The sequence below is a fragment of the Nothobranchius furzeri genome, chromosome 2, assembly GCF_043380555.1.
Source record: "Nothobranchius furzeri strain GRZ-AD chromosome 2, NfurGRZ-RIMD1, whole genome shotgun sequence".
Lineage (NCBI taxonomy): Eukaryota > Metazoa > Chordata > Actinopteri > Cyprinodontiformes > Nothobranchiidae > Nothobranchius > Nothobranchius furzeri.
The window spans coordinates 102,190,934-102,207,844 of NC_091742.1; the positions used below are offsets into that span (position 1 = coordinate 102,190,934).

Genomic DNA, 16,911 nt, shown 5'->3' on the forward strand with positions numbered 1-16,911 from the left:
TGGTATGCTATGTAAATAAACTATGGTGTGGGGATGACACTGTCCCGAGCATGATCCAGTGTGAATACTCCATCGTCTCTCTTCATGGTTCATGGTTCAGATAAAAGGAAGTGATGCCACCAACTCCGGCAATCTCTAAAGATGGCTAGAGATATTAGCCAAACATGTCAGGTAAAATACTTTTTACTAAACTGTGTAAGAAAAGAACAAGAAATGCCTTAAGGAACCCCCGGAGCCTTTCCACCAAGAAGCTTTTTGACCACCTCAGTGACCTCAGCACCAGAGGATGGAGTCCCCAAAGCCCCCGGACTCTGCGTCCTCACTGGAAGGTGTGCAGGTGGGATTGAGGAGGCCTTGGAAGTACTCTGCCCACTGATCTACAACGTCCCGACACCTCCCCACTACAAACAGTGTTGGTAGCGTACTGGTTTCCCATCCTGAGGTGCCGGTGGACCAGAATCTCCTTGAAGCTGTATGGTAGTCTTGCTCCAAGCTCTCAACAAACTCCTCCTGCGCCCAGGTTTTTGACCGACCACGTGGCCTGCAGGTACCTATTAGCTGCCTCTGGAGTCCCACGGGCCAAAAAGACCCGATAGGACTCTTTCTTCCGCTTGACAGCACCCCTAATCGTTGGTGTCCAACAGCAGGATTGGGCATTGGCACCATGACAGGCACTGACGACCCTGTGGCCGCAGCTCTGATCTGCCATGCGTTGAGGTGAGTCCGACTATATCTAGTCAGAACCTCTCAACCTCATACACCAACTCAGGCTCCTTCCCCACCACAGAGGTGACATCCTACGTGCCAAGAGCCAGCTTCTGTAGCCGAGGATCAGAGCACCAAGGTCCCCGCCCTCGACTACCACCCGTCACACACTGCACCCGACCCCTTTGGCCCCTCCCACGAGTGGTGAACCCATGGGAAGGGGGGCCCGCGTTTCCTCTTCTGTGCCCGGCCGGGCTCCATGGGTGAAAGTCCGGTCACCAGGCACTCGCCAACGTGCCCCACCTCCAGGCCTGGCTCCAGAGGGGGGGCCCGGTGACCCGTGCCTGAGCGAGGGAACACTCAACTTCTGTTTCTCTTCATGAGAGGTCTCCTTGTCTGATCCCTCACCTAGGACCTGTTTAGCATGGGTAACCCTACCAGAGGCATAAAGCCTCAGACAACCGATGGGACACTCACACCCCTCCACACGGTAAGGTGGCAGTCCTGGGAGGGGCTGAGACACATGATGAATTATAAACACATCTATGAGAGAGGGCATTAAGACAGGAGCAAAGACCTCTTTAGCCTCATTGTTCATAATTCAGTTGGATCTGTGCGAAGATAGCCTGGTCCATTCTAAAGACCAGTACCGTGTCCAGGTGTCTTAGTCCAACGTGAGGTGTCCAGGTGTCCCGGTCGTTCTCATCCGCAGCAGGTCGTGACACACCAGCTGGACGCTGGTGATGGGAACTCCTCCAGATGTCTCCAGACATCCATGTGTCTCAGGAGCGTCTTCACTAGTCAGTGGTTCCAGTCAGAGACTTACTCAGTGTCCTACCAACATGTCTCCTCTACTCTGGAGAACATGAACACGAGTCTGAGAACATCTGCTGGTTGAGTCATCTGCTTAAGACAGTTTAGGTCCCTGGTGACGTGATGTTAGGGTTGTGGACGTGGACATCTGGTGGTTGTAGTCCTTCTTGAACCTGGATGTTCTCCTGGGATATGTGAGTCTGTCTCCAGCAAGACGTAATGACTTCGTGGTCAGCGGGCATGATTGGAGGTGTGGTGTGAGAGTGTGTGTGATGGCAGCTTCACCCTGCTCACCTGCTGGAGGTGGTTGGAGGGACGGGTGGAGTCCCACAGCTCCTGTGAGCCCTATGGGGGCGGGGTTGTGAAACTACATAAGTACGAGACATTTACCGCTAACTTCTGCAGCTGCATGGACGGATGTAACCATAACTGAACCAGATCAGAACTTCTGGTCTTCAGGCTCCATTACTCTTAACTGATACAGAGACAGGATATGATGTCATCAACACATCCTGGGATCTCTCAGAGATAGAAAACAGGTTGCCATGGACACAGTCACCACGGTAACTGGCCCCTTCAGGGAGGAACAGCTGTTACCATCGAGTCGTCATAGCAACGAGCTGAAGAGCTGCTTAACCCTTTGTGATGTTTGTGTGTCGTTCCAGATGAACGGTTCAGAGGGAGAGCTGGAATACGAGGAGATAACGCTGGAGAGGGTAGGACACACACACACACACGTAGACACACACACACACACGTAGACACACACACACACACACACACACACACACACACACACACACACACACGCACGCACACACGCACGCACACACGCACACACGCACGCACACACGTAGACACACACACACACACACACACACACGCACACACACACACACACACACACGCACGCACACACGCACGCACACACGCACGCACACACGCACACACGCACGCACACACGTAGACACACACGCACACGCACACATACACACACACACACACACATACACACGCACGCACACACGCACGCACACACGCACACACGCACGCACACACGTAGACACACACGCACACGCACACATACACACACACACACACACATACACACGCACTCACACACACACACACACACACACACACACACACACACACACACACACACACACGCACGCACACACGCACGCACACACGCACACACGCACGCACACACGTAGACACACACGCACACGCACACATACACACACACACACACACATACACACGCACTCACACACACACACACACGTAGACACACACACACACACACACACACACATACACACGCACTCACACACACACACACACACACACACACACACGTAGACACACACACACACACACATGCACACGCACGTAGACACACACACACACACGCACACACACACATACACATACACACATACACACACACACACACACACACACACACACACACACACACACACACACACACACACACACACACACACATACACACACACACACACACACACACACACACACACACGCACACACACATGCAGATGTTTTTAAACGATCTCTCTGAGTCTACAAGCTGACCCTGGCGACATCATCAGTTATTTTTAACTCCTCCCAGACCCTGGTGTGACATCATAGGTCTATATTTAGCTGGCTATTTTTAACTTCCTGTCAGCTGTTTTTAGCAGCTGAAGCCACCTGATCGTTACTCTGATCTGAGCTGATCAGCACCACCTGAATCTGATCCTGAGTCAGTTCTAAACCCTCCTGATATGTGGGTGTTTATTTACGCTGATCCAGGGTCAGCTACATTTGTGTATGAATGGATGAATGATTCACTCCAGTATAATGCAGTTGTTCATAACCCTGGTCCTCGGGCCCACTGTCCTGCGTGTCTTCCACGTTGCTCTTTTAAACACCCGTGTGTCTCTGTTGCCTCACACCTGTGATTAACAGGCATCTGCAGCGCTTGATCATGTTATTTAAAGATTAAAGATGAAGTCCCAGCGGTCACACTGATGTGTGGTGGAATGTGTCTCAGCGTCTGACCCATCCCCATGGAGGGCAGCGGTGACTTGCAGCAGTGGCTGTGCTCGGGACCTCTCTGGGGGTTTAACCCCCCATCCAACCCTCAAAGCTGAGTGTCAAGTAGGGATGCACCAATCAGGTTTTTTGCTGCCGATCACGATACCGATATCAAAGAATGCTGATCACCAATACCGATCACCGATACGATCACGTGGATTGGCCAGAAATTTTCTACAGCATTATAATGAGTGCTACAAACTACATAATCTGGGAATAAAGGAAATGTAACCTAATCTAAAATGGTCTGTACTAGGGTCGTCACGGTGTGAAAATGTAACCTCATGGTTATTGTGACCAAAATTACCACGGTTTTCGGTTTTATCGCGGTATTTTTTTAAACGTGCTACATTTTCACACAAATAAACCCTGTATATCAGGAAATATTGTCCTCAGTTTGTGTCTAAATGTTGCCTAAAATGTGTTATTTTGTAATTCTGTTGTTTATTTGTTTACATTTTTCCCCTTTAGTCTTTAAAATACCAATATTTGCCCATAACTTCTTATTTTATGTCTGTTTGATGTCATCATTTAAAAATATTAGATGATACTCAGTACTCAAGTAGCCTTCTAATCAGATACTTTTTTACCCTTACTTGAGTAATAAACCCTATATCAGGAAAGTATAGTCCTCGGTTTGTGTCCTTCCAGTGAGCTTTGCAGATGTGGGAAAATGTCATCAGGCAGTAATCATTGTTAAATTCATAATTATTCTCGGAGAGAGACCAACTCTTATCGGCCCCTGGGAGCCCCGTAATGCATAGCGTCATTTCAACATGGCGGTGTCCGCGACACGGTTTATATGCAGGTAGCGGCGCTGCGGCTGCTTTATATAGCGACTCGTTGCCTTCTCCCTCAACCCAAATCCTCGGATCACGCATTTTAGCTAAAACGCTAACGTTAGCTTGCCTTGCGTTGACTGTAGAGTTGTGGGTGATGGTCACGCAGATGTGTCATGAGATCTGAAGCGTTGCTGCCTTTCACAGACACTTTTTCTGCTCGTGCTGCAAACAGGATAGCCGTCTTCTATCAGCTGTCCCTCGGCATTCTTCAGATATCCAAAAGATACCCGTACTTCCCACTTTGTCTTCTTTGAGGGATAATAAATGTCCTGAGCGCTGCCGTCTCCACCTCTGGCCATTATTTCAGCTGTACGTCTGCTAGGCTCCTGATCTGTTTTGGTTATTTATTGTTTTTTGTCTATCTGGTGCGGAGTCCCTGCTAACATATGATCGAGACTTACTATTGTCGATCAGGTCCGCGATGATCAACCTCCAGAACTCCAATACCGGACCCGCTTTCGCACCGCCTCTGGAACCTGGCGTTAACCCAGGTCTCGGCCCTCTGTTACCTGGTGTGATGGAAGCCTTTGTTTATGATTAGAAAGTGGAAAACACAAATCAAAGATTTAGGGAGAAGTTAAAGCTTCTAGAAGCATCACTCGCTTTTGACTTCAAACGTTTGTCCAGTGGCAGAAATGAAAAGTCTCAGAACGGGTTAATTATATAGTAGGTGCGGTTTCACTGTGACAGATGCCGGGGCACTGCACATCAGACGAAAATTCAAACCCTAACATATAAAAGATAGTAAATGTCTAGCATTTCATCGAGTGAAATAAGTAGTGGAACCCCAACCAACAACTCCTACTCAATTAGTCACCCTCGTTAAAGACACCTCTCTTCACTAGTCACCTATATAAAAGACACCTGTCTTTACTAGTCACCCTCGTTAAATTCACCTGTCTTCACTAGTCACCCTCGTTAAAGACACCTGTCTTCACTAGTCACCCTCGTTAAAGACACCTGTCTTCACTAGTCACCCAAGTTAAAAACACCTGTATTCACTAGTCACCTATATAAAAGACACCTGTCTTTACTAGTAACCCTCGTTAAATTCACCTGTCTTCACTAGTCACCCTCGTTAAATACACCTGTCTTCACTAGTCACCCTCGTTAAATACACCTGTCTTCACTAGTCACCGTCGTTAAAGACACCTCTCTTCACTAGTCACCTATATAAAAGACACCTGTCTTTACTAGTAACCCTCGTTAAATTCACCTGTCTTCACTAGTCACCCTCGTTAAATACACCTGTCTTCACTAGTCACCCTCGTTAAAGACACCTGTCTTCACTAGTCACCCTCGTTAAAGACACCTCTCTTCACTAGTCACCTATATAAAAGACACCTGTCTTTACTAGTAACCCTCGTTAAATTCAGCTGTCTTCACTAGTCACCCTCGTTAAAGACACCTGTCTTCACTAGTCACCCTCGTTAAAGACACCTGTCTTCACTAGTCACCCTCGTTAAAAACACCTGTATTCACTAGTCACCTATATAAAAGACACCTGTCTTTACTAGTAACCCTCGTTAAATTCACCTGTCTTCACTAGTCACCCTCGTTAAAGACACCTGTCTTCACTAGTCACCCTTGTTAAAGACACCTGTCTTCACTAGTCACCCTCGTTAAAATCACCTGTATTCACTAGTCACCCTCGTTAAAGACTCCTGTCTTCATTAGTTACCCTCGTTAAAGACACCTGTCTTCTCTAGTCACCCTCGTTAAAGACTCCTGTCTTCATTAGTTACCCTCGTTAAAATCACCTGTCTTCACCAGTCACCCTCGTTAAAGACTCCTGTCTTCACTAGTCACCCTCTATAAAAACACCCTGTCTTCACTAGTCACCCTCGTTAAAGACACCTGTCTTCACTAGTCACCCTCGTTAAAGACTCCTGTCTTCACTAGTCACCCTCTATAAAAACACCCTGTCTTCACTAGTCACCCTCGTTAAAGACACCTGTCTTTACTAGTCACCCTCTATAAAAGACACCTGTCTTCACTAGTCACCCTCGTTAAAGACACCAGTCTTCCCTAGTCACCCTCGTTAAAGACACCTGTCTTCACTAGTCACCCTCGTTAAAGACTCCTGTCTTCATTAGTTACCCTCGTTAAAATCACCTGTCTTCACTAATCACCCTCGCTAAAGACACCTGCCTTCACTAGTCACCATCATTAAAGACACCTGTCTTCCCTGGTCGCCTGTATGAAAGACACCTGTCTTCACTAGTCACCCTCGTTAAAGACACCCGTCTTCACTAGTCAACCTCGTTAAAGACACCTCTCTTCACTAGTCAACGATATAAAAGACACCTGTCTTTACTAGTAAACCTCGTTAAATTCACCTGTCTTCACTAGTCACCCTCGTTAAAGACACCTGCCTTCACTAGTCACCCTCGTTAAAGACACCTGTCTTCACTAGTCACCCTCGTTAAAAACACCTGTCTTCACTAGTCACCCTCGTTAAAGACTCCTGTCTTCATTAGTTACCCTCGTTAAAGACTCCTGTCTTCACTAGTCACCCTCTATAAAAACACCCTGTCTTCACTAGTCACCCTCGTTAAAGACACCTGTCTTCACTAGTCACCCTCATTAAAGACTCCTGTCTTCACTAGTCACCCTCTATAAAAACACCCTGTCTTCACTAGTCACCCTCGTTAAAGACACCTGTCTTCACTAGTCACCCTCGTTAAAGACACCTGTCTTCACTAGTCACCCTCGTTAAAGACTCCTGTCTTCATTAGTTACCCTCGTTAAAATCACCTGTCTTCACTAATCACCCTCGCTAAAGACACCTGTCTTCACTAGTCACCATCATTAAAGACACCTGTCTTACCTGGTCGCCTGTATAAAAGACACCTGTCTTCACTAGTCACCCTCGTTAAAGACACCCGTCTTCACTAGTCACCCTCGTTAAAAACACCTGTCTTCACTAGTCACCCTCTATAAAAACACCCTGTCTTCACTAGTCACCCTCGTTAAAGACACCTGTCTTCACTAGTCACCCTCGTTAAAGACTCCTGTCTTCACTAGTCACCCTCGTTAAAGACACCTGTCTTCACTAGTCACCTCGTTAAATACACCTGTCTTCACTAAACACCCTCGTTAAAGACTCCTGTTTTCATTAGTTACCCTCGTTAAAGACTCCTGTCTTCACTAGTCACCCTCTATAAAAACACCCTGTCTTCACTAGTCACCCTCGTTAAAGACACCTGTCTTCACTAGTCACCCTCGTTAAAGACTCCTGTCTTCACTAGTCACCCTCTATAAAAACACCCTGTCTTCACTAGTCACCCTCGTTAAAGACACCTGGCTTCACCAGTCACCCTGGTTAAAGACACCTGTCTTCACTAGTCACCCTCGTTAAAGACTCCTGTCTTCATTAGTCACCCTCGTTAAAATCACCTGTCTTCACTAATCACCCTCGCTAAAGACACCTGTCTTCACTAGTCACCATCATTAAAGACACCTGTCTTCCCTGGTCGCCTGTATAAATGACACCTGTCTTCATTAGTCACCCTCGTTAAAGACACCTGTCTTCACTAGTCACCCTCGTTAAAGACACCTGTCTTCACTAGTCACCCTCGTTAAAGACACCTGTCTTCACTAGTCACCTATGTAAAAGACACCTGCCTTTACTAGTAACCCTCGTTAAAGACTCCTGTCTTCACTAGTCACCATCGTTAAAGACACCTGTCTTCACTAGTAACCCTCGTTAAAGACACCCGTCTTCACTAGTCACCCTCGTTAAAAACACCTGTCTTCACTAGTCACCCTCTATAAAAACACCCTGTCTTCACTAGTCACCTTCGTTAAAGACACCTGTCTTCACTAGTCACCGTCGTTAAAGACACCTGTCTTCACTAGTCACCCTCGTTAAAGACTCCTGTCTTCATTAGTTACCCTCGTTAAAATCACCTGTCTTCACTAATCACCCTCGCTAAAGACACCTGCCTTCACTAGTCACCATCATTAAAGACACCTGTCTTCCCTGGTCGCCTGTATGAAAGACACCTGTCTTCACTAGTCACCCTCGTTAAAGACACCCGTCTTCACTAGTCAACCTCGTTAAAGACACCTCTCTTCACTAGTCACCGATATAAAAGACACCTGTCTTTACTAGTAAACCTCGTTAAATTCACCTGTCTTCACTAGTCACCCTCGTTAAAGACACCTGCCTTCACTAGTCACCCTCGTTAAAGACACCTGTCTTCACTAGTCACCCTCGTTAAAAACACCTGTCTTCACTAGTCACCCTCGTTAAAGACTCCTGTCTTCATTAGTTACCCTCGTTAAAGACTCCTGTCTTCACTAGTCACCCTCTATAAAAACACCCTGTCTTCACTAGTCACCCTCGTTAAAGACACCTGTCTTCACTAGTCACCCTCATTAAAGACTCCTGTCTTCACTAGTCACCCTCTATAAAAACACCCTGTCTTCACTAGTCACCCTCGTTAAAGAAACCTGTCTTCACTAGTCACCCTCGTTAAAGACACCTGTCTTCACTAGTCACCCTCGTTAAAGACTCCTGTCTTCATTAGTTACCCTCGTTAAAATCACCTGTCTTCACTAATCACCCTCGCTAAAGACACCTGTCTTCACTAGTCACCATCATTAAAGACACCTGTCTTACCTGGTCGCCTGTATAAAAGACACCTGTCTTCACTAGTCACCCTCGTTAAAGACACCCGTCTTCACTAGTCACCCTCGTTAAAAACACCTGTCTTCACTAGTCACCCTCTATAAAAACACCCTGTCTTCACTAGTCACCCTCGTTAAAGACACCTGTCTTCACTAGTCACCCTCGTTAAAGACTCCTGTCTTCACTAGTCACCCTCGTTAAAGACACCTGTCTTCACTAGTCACCTCGTTAAATACACCTGTCTTCACTAGTCACCCTCGTTAAAGACTCCTGTCTTCATTAGTTACCCTCGTTAAAGACTCCTGTCTTCACTAGTCACCCTCTATAAAAACACCCTGTCTTCACTAGTCACCCTCGTTAAAGACACCTGTCTTCACTAGTCACCCTCGTTAAAGACTCCTGTCTTCACTAGTCACCCTCTATAAAAACACCCTGTCTTCACTAGTCACCCTCGTTAAAGACACCTGGCTTCACCAGTCACCCTGGTTAAAGACACCTGTCTTCACTAGTCACCCTCGTTAAAGACTCCTGTCTTCATTAGTCACCCTCGTTAAAATCACCTGTCTTCACTAATCACCCTCGCTAAAGACACCTGTCTTCACTAGTCACCATCATTAAAGACACCTGTCTTCCCTGGTCGCCTGTATAAATGACACCTGTCTTCATTAGTCACCCTCGTTAAAGACACCTGTCTTCACTAGTCACCCTCGTTAAAGACACCTGTCTTCACTAGTCACCCTCGTTAAAGACACCTGTCTTCACTAGTCACCTATGTAAAAGACACCTGCCTTTACTAGTAACCCTCGTTAAAGACTCCTGTCTTCACTAGTCACCATCGTTAAAGACACCTGTCTTCACTAGTAACCCTCGTTAAAGACACCCGTCTTCACTAGTCACCCTCGTTAAAAACACCTGTCTTCACTAGTCACCCTCTATAAAAACACCCTGTCTTCACTAGTCACCTTCGTTAAAGACACCTGTCTTCACTAGTCACCCTCGTTAAAGACTCCTGTCTTCACTAGTCACCCTCGTTAAAGACACCTGTCTTCACTAGTCACCTCGTTAAATACACCTGTCTTCACTTGTCACCCTCGTTAAAGACTCCTGTCTTCATTAGTTACCCTCGTTAAAGACTCCTGTCTTCACTAGTCACCTTCTATAAAAACACCCTGTCTTCACTAGTCACCCTCGTTAAAGACACCTGTCTTCACTAGTCACCCTCGTTAAAGACTCCTGTCTTCACTAGTCACCCTCTATAAAAACACCCTGTCTTCACTAGTCACCCTCGTTAAAGACACCTGTCTTCACCAGTCACCCTCGTTAAAGACACCTGTCTTCACTAGTCACCCTCGTTAAAGACTCCTGTCTTCATTAGTTACCCTCGTTAAAATCACCTGTCTTCACTAATCACCCTCGCTAAAGACACCTGTCTTCACTAGTCACCATCATTAAAGACACCTGTCTTCCCTGGTCGTCTGTATAAAGGACACCTGTCTTCATTAGTCACCCTCGTTAAAGACACCTGTCTTCACTAGTCACCCTCCTTAAAGACACCTGTCTTCACTAGTCACCCTCAATAAAAACACCCTGTCTTCACTAGTCACCCTCGTTAAAGACACCTGTCTTCACTAGTCACCCTCGTTAAAGACACCTGTCTTCACTAGTCACCCTCGTTAAAGACTGCTGTCTTCATTAGTTACCCTCGTTAAAATCACATGTCCTCACTAATCACCCTCGCTAAAGACACCTGTCTTCACTAGTCACCATCATTAAAGACACCTGTCTTCCCTGGTCGCCTGTATAAAAGACACCTGTCTTCACTAGTCACCCTCGTTAAAAACACCCGTCTTCACTAGTCACCCTCGTTAAAAACACCTGTCTTCACTAGTCACCCTCTATAAAAACACCCTGTCTTCACTAGTCACCTTCGTTAAAGACACCTGTCTTCACTAGTCACCCTCGTTAAAGACTCCTGTCTTCACTAGTCACCCTCGTTAAAGACACCTGTCTTCACTAGTCACCCTCGTTAAAAACACCTGTCTTCACTAGTCACCCTCGTTAAAGACTCCTGTCTTCATTAGTTACCCTCGTTAAAGACTCCTGTCTTCACTAGTCACCCTCTATAAAAACACCCTGTATTCACTAGTCACCCTCGTTAAAGACACCTGTCTTCAGTAGTCACCCTCGTTAAAGACTCCTGTCTTCACTAGTCACCCTCTATAAAAACACCCTGTCTTCACTAGTCACCCTCGTTAAAGACGCCTGTCTTCACTAGTCACCCTCGTTAAAGACACCTGTCTTCACTAGTCACCCTCGTTAAAGACTCCTGTCTTCATTAGTCACCCTCGTTAAAATCACCTGTGTTCACTAATCACCCTCGCTAAAGACACCTGTCTTCACTAGTCACCATCATTAAAGACACCTGTCTTCCCTGGTCGCCTGTATAAATGACACCTGTCTTCATTAGTCACCCTCGTTAAAGACACCTGTCTTCACTAGTCACCCTCGTTAAAGACACCTGTCTTCACTAGTCACCCTCGTTAAAGACACCTGTCTTCACTAGTCACCTATGTAAAAGACACCTGCCTTTACTAGTAACCCTCATTAAAGACTCCTGTCTTCACTAGTCACCCTCGTTAAAGACACCTGTCTTCACTAGTCACCCTCGTTAAAATCACCTGTCTTCACTAGTCACCCTCGTTAAAGACACCTGTGTTCACTAATCACCCTCGCTAAAGACACCTGTCTTCACTAGTCACCATTATTAAAGACACCTGTCTTCCCTGGTCGCCTGTATGAGAGACACCTGTCTTCATTAGTCACCCTCGTTAAAGACACCTGTCTTCACTAGTCACCCTTGTTAAAGACACCTGTCTTCACTAGTCACCTATGTAAAAGACACCTGTCTTTACTAGTAACCCTCGTTAAATTCACCTGTCTTCACTAGTCACCCTCGTTAAAGACACCTGTCTTCAATAGTCACCCTCGTTAAAGACACCTGTCTTCCCTAGTCACCCTCGTTAAAAACACCTGTCTTCACTAGTCACCCTCGTTAAAGACTCCTGTCTTCATTAGTTACCCTCGTTAAAGACTCCTGTCTTCACTAGTCACCCTCTATTAAAACACCCTGTCTTCACTAGTCACCCTCGTTAAAGACACCTGTCTTCACTAGTCACCATCGTTAATGACTCCTGTCTTCACTAGTCACCCTTTTATAAAAACACCCTGTCTTCACTAGTCACCCTCGTTAAAGACACCTGTCTTCACTAGTCACCCTCGTTAAAGACACCTGTCTTCACTAGTCACCTATGTAAAAGACACCTGCCTTTACTAGTAACCCTCGTTAAAGACTCCTGTCTTCACTTGTCACCCTCGTTAAAGACACCTGTCTTCACTAGTCACCCTCGTTAAAAACACCTGTCTTCACTAGTCACCCTCGTTAAAGACACCTGTGTTCACTAATCACCCTCGCTAAAGACACCTGTCTTCACTAGACACCATCATTATAGACACCTGTCTTCCCTGGTCGCCTGTATAAAAGACACTTGTCTTCATTAGTCACCCTCGTTAAAGACACCTGTCTTCACTAGTCACCCTCGTTAAAGACACTTGTCTTCACTAGTCACCTATGTAAAATACACCTGCCTTTACTAGTAACCCTCGTTAAAGACTCCTGTCTTCACTAATCACCCTCGTTAAAGACACCTGTCTTCACTAGTCACCCTCGTTAAAGACACCTGTCTTCACTAGTCACCCTCGTTAAAGACACCAGTCTTCCCTAGTCACCCTCGTTAAAGACACCTGTCTTCACTAGTCACCCTCGTTAAAGACTCCTGTCTTCATTAGTTACCCTCGTTAAAATCACCTGTCTTCACTAATCACCCTCGCTAAAGACACCTGCCTTCACTAGTCACCATCATTAAAGACACCTGTCTTCCCTGGTCGCCTGTATGAAAGACACATGTCTTCACTAGTCACCCTCGTTAAAGACACCCGTCTTCACTAGTCAACCTTGTTAAAGACACCTCTCTTCACTAGTCACCCTCGTTAAAAACACCTGTCTTCACTAGTCACCCTCGTTAAAGACTCCTGTCTTCATTAGTTACCCTCGTTAAAGACTCCTGTCTTCACTAGTCACCCTCTATAAAAACACCCTGTCTTCACTAGTCACCCTCGTTAAAGAAACCTGTCTTCACTAGTCACCCTCATTAAAGACTCCTGTCTTCACTAGTCACCCTCTATAAAAACACCCTGTCTTCACTAGTCACCCTCGTTAAAGGCACCTGTCTTCACTAGTCACCCTCGTTAAAGACACCTGTCTTCACTAGTCACCCTCGTTAAAGACTCCTGTCTTCATTAGTTACCCTCGTTAAAATCACCTGTCTTCACTAATCACCCTCGCTAAAGACACCTGTCTTCACTAGTCACCATCATTAAAGACACCTGTCTTACCTGGTCGCCTGTATAAAAGACACCTGTCTTCACTAGTCACCCTCGTTAAAGACACCTGTCTTCAGTAGTCACCCTCGTTAAAAACACCTGTCTTCACTAGTCACCCTCTATAAAAACACCCTGTCTTCACTAGTCACCCTCGTTAAAGACACCTGTCTTCACTAGTCACCCTCGTTAAAGACTCCTGTCTTCACTAGTCACCCTCGTTAAAGACACCTGTCTTCACTAGTCACCTCGTTAAATACACCTGTCTTCACTAGTCACCCTCGTTAAAGACTCCTGTCTTCATTAGTTACCCTCGTTAAAGACTCCTGTCTTCACTAGTCACCCTCTATAAAAACACCCTGTCTTCACTAGTCACCCTCGTTAAAGACACCTGTCTTCACTAGTCACCCTCGTTAAAGACACCTGTGTTCACTAATCACCCTCGCTAAAGACACCTGTCTTCACTAGACACCATCATTATAGACACCTGTCTTCCCTGGTCGCCTGTATAAAAGACACTTGTCTTCATTAGTCACCCTCGTTAAAGACACCTGTCTTCACTAGTCACCCTCGTTAAAGACACTTGTCTTCACTAGTCACCTATGTAAAATACACCTGCCTTTACTAGTAACCCTCGTTAAAGACTCCTGTCTTCACTAATCACCCTCGTTAAAGACACCTGTCTTCACTAGTCACCCTCGTTAAAGACACCTGTCTTCACTAGTCACCCTCGTTAAAGACACCAGTCTTCCCTAGTCACCCTCGTTAAAGACACCTGTCTTCACTAGTCACCCTCGTTAAAGACTCCTGTCTTCATTAGTTACCCTCGTTAAAATCACCTGTCTTCACTAATCACCCTCGCTAAAGACACCTGCCTTCACTAGTCACCATCATTAAAGACACCTGTCTTCCCTGGTCGCCTGTATGAAAGACACATGTCTTCACTAGTCACCCTCGTTAAAGACACCCGTCTTCACTAGTCAACCTTGTTAAAGACACCTCTCTTCACTAGTCACCCTCGTTAAAAACACCTGTCTTCACTAGTCACCCTCGTTAAAGACTCCTGTCTTCATTAGTTACCCTCGTTAAAGACTCCTGTCTTCACTAGTCACCCTCTATAAAAACACCCTGTCTTCACTAGTCACCCTCGTTAAAGAAACCTGTCTTCACTAGTCACCCTCATTAAAGACTCCTGTCTTCACTAGTCACCCTCTATAAAAACACCCTGTCTTCACTAGTCACCCTCGTTAAAGGCACCTGTCTTCACTAGTCACCCTCGTTAAAGACACCTGTCTTCACTAGTCACCCTCGTTAAAGACTCCTGTCTTCATTAGTTACCCTCGTTAAAATCACCTGTCTTCACTAATCACCCTCGCTAAAGACACCTGTCTTCACTAGTCACCATCATTAAAGACACCTGTCTTACCTGGTCGCCTGTATAAAAGACACCTGTCTTCACTAGTCACCCTCGTTAAAGACACCTGTCTTCAGTAGTCACCCTCGTTAAAAACACCTGTCTTCACTAGTCACCCTCTATAAAAACACCCTGTCTTCACTAGTCACCCTCGTTAAAGACACCTGTCTTCACTAGTCACCCTCGTTAAAGACTCCTGTCTTCACTAGTCACCCTCGTTAAAGACACCTGTCTTCACTAGTCACCTCGTTAAATACACCTGTCTTCACTAGTCACCCTCGTTAAAGACTCCTGTCTTCATTAGTTACCCTCGTTAAAGACTCCTGTCTTCACTAGTCACCCTCTATAAAAACACCCTGTCTTCACTAGTCACCCTCGTTAAAGACACCTGTCTTCACTAGTCACCCTCATTAAAGACTCCTGTCTTCACTAGTCACCCTCTTTAAAAACACCCTGTCTTCACTAGTCACCCTCGTTAAAGACACCTGGCTTCACCAGTCACCCTGGTTAAAGACACCTGTCTTCACTAGTCACCCTCGTTAAAGACTCCTGTCTTCATTAGTCACCCTCGTTAAAATCACCTGTCTTCACTAATCACCCTCGCTAAAGACACCTGTCTTCACCAGTCACCATCATTAAAGACACCTGTCTTCCCTGGTCGCCTGTATAAATGACACCTGTCTTCATTAGTCACCCTCGTTAAAGACACCTGTCTTCACTAGTCACCCTCGTTAAAGACACCTGTCTTCACTAGTCACCCTCGTTAAAGACACCTGTCTTCACTAGTCACCTATGTAAAAGACACCTGCCTTTACTAGTAACCCTCGTTAAAGACTCCTGTCTTCACTAGTCACCATCGTTAAAGACACCTGTCTTCACTAGTAACCCTCGTTAAAGACACCCGTCTTCACTAGTAACCCTCGTTAAAAACACCTGTCTTCACTAGTCGCCCTCTATAAAAACACCCTGTCTTCACTAGTCACCTTCGTTAAAGACACCAGTCTTCACTAGTCACCCTCGTTAAAGACTCCTGTCTTCACTAGTCACCCTCGTTAAAGACTCCTGTCTTCACTAGTCACCTCGTTAAATACACCTGTCTTCACTTGTCACCCTCGTTAAAGACTCCTGTCTTCATTAGTCACCCTCGTTAAAGACACCAGTCTTCCCTAGTCACCCTCGTTAAAGACACCTGTCTTCACTAGTCACCCTCGTTAAAGACTCCTGTCTTCATTAGTTACCCTCGTTAAAATCACCTGTCTTCACTAATCACCCTCGCTAAAGACACCTGCCTTCACTAGTCACCATCATTAAAGACACCTGTCTTCCCTGGTCGCCTGTATGAAAGACACATGTCTTCACTAGTCACCCTCGTTAAAGACACCCGTCTTCACTAGTCAACCTTGTTAAAGACACCTCTCTTCACTAGTCACCCTCGTTAAAAACACCTGTCTTCACTAGTCACCCTCGTTAAAGACTCCTGTCTTCATTAGTTACCCTCGTTAAAGACTCCTGTCTTCACTAGTCACCCTCTATAAAAACACCCTGTCTTCACTAGTCACCCTCGTTAAAGAAACCTGTCTTCACTAGTCACCCTCATTAAAGACTCCTGTCTTCACTAGTCACCCTCTATAAAAACACCCTGTCTTCACTAGTCACCCTCGTTAAAGGCACCTGTCTTCACTAGTCACCCTCGTTAAAGACACCTGTCTTCACTAGTCACCCTCGTTAAAGACTCCTGTCTTCATTAGTTACCCTCGTTAAAATCACCTGTCTTCACTAATCACCCTCGCTAAAGACACCTGTCTTCACTAGTCACCATCATTAAAGACACCTGTCTTACCTGGTCGCCTGTATAAAAGACACCTGTCTTCACTAGTCACCCTCGTTAAAGACACCTGTCTTCAGTAGTCACCCTCGTTAAAAACACCTGTCTTCACTAGTCACCCTCTATAAAAACA

At 46.0% G+C, this 16,911-nt stretch overlaps 1 protein-coding gene across 4 annotated transcripts in view; it reads left to right on the forward strand.

Annotated features, from left to right (window-relative positions):
- The window catches only part of LOC107374534 (disks large homolog 4), a 76,333-nt gene that overhangs the window by 16,408 nt on the left and 43,014 nt on the right, over positions 1-16,911 (forward strand). For all 4 annotated transcript variants that reach the window (XM_054737638.2, XM_054737639.2, XM_054737641.2 and 1 more), the window contains one exon: positions 2,184-2,234. In XM_054737638.2, coding sequence (XP_054593613.2) covers positions 2,184-2,234 — 51 coding nt within the window. The remainder of the gene's footprint in view (positions 1-2,183; positions 2,235-16,911) is intronic.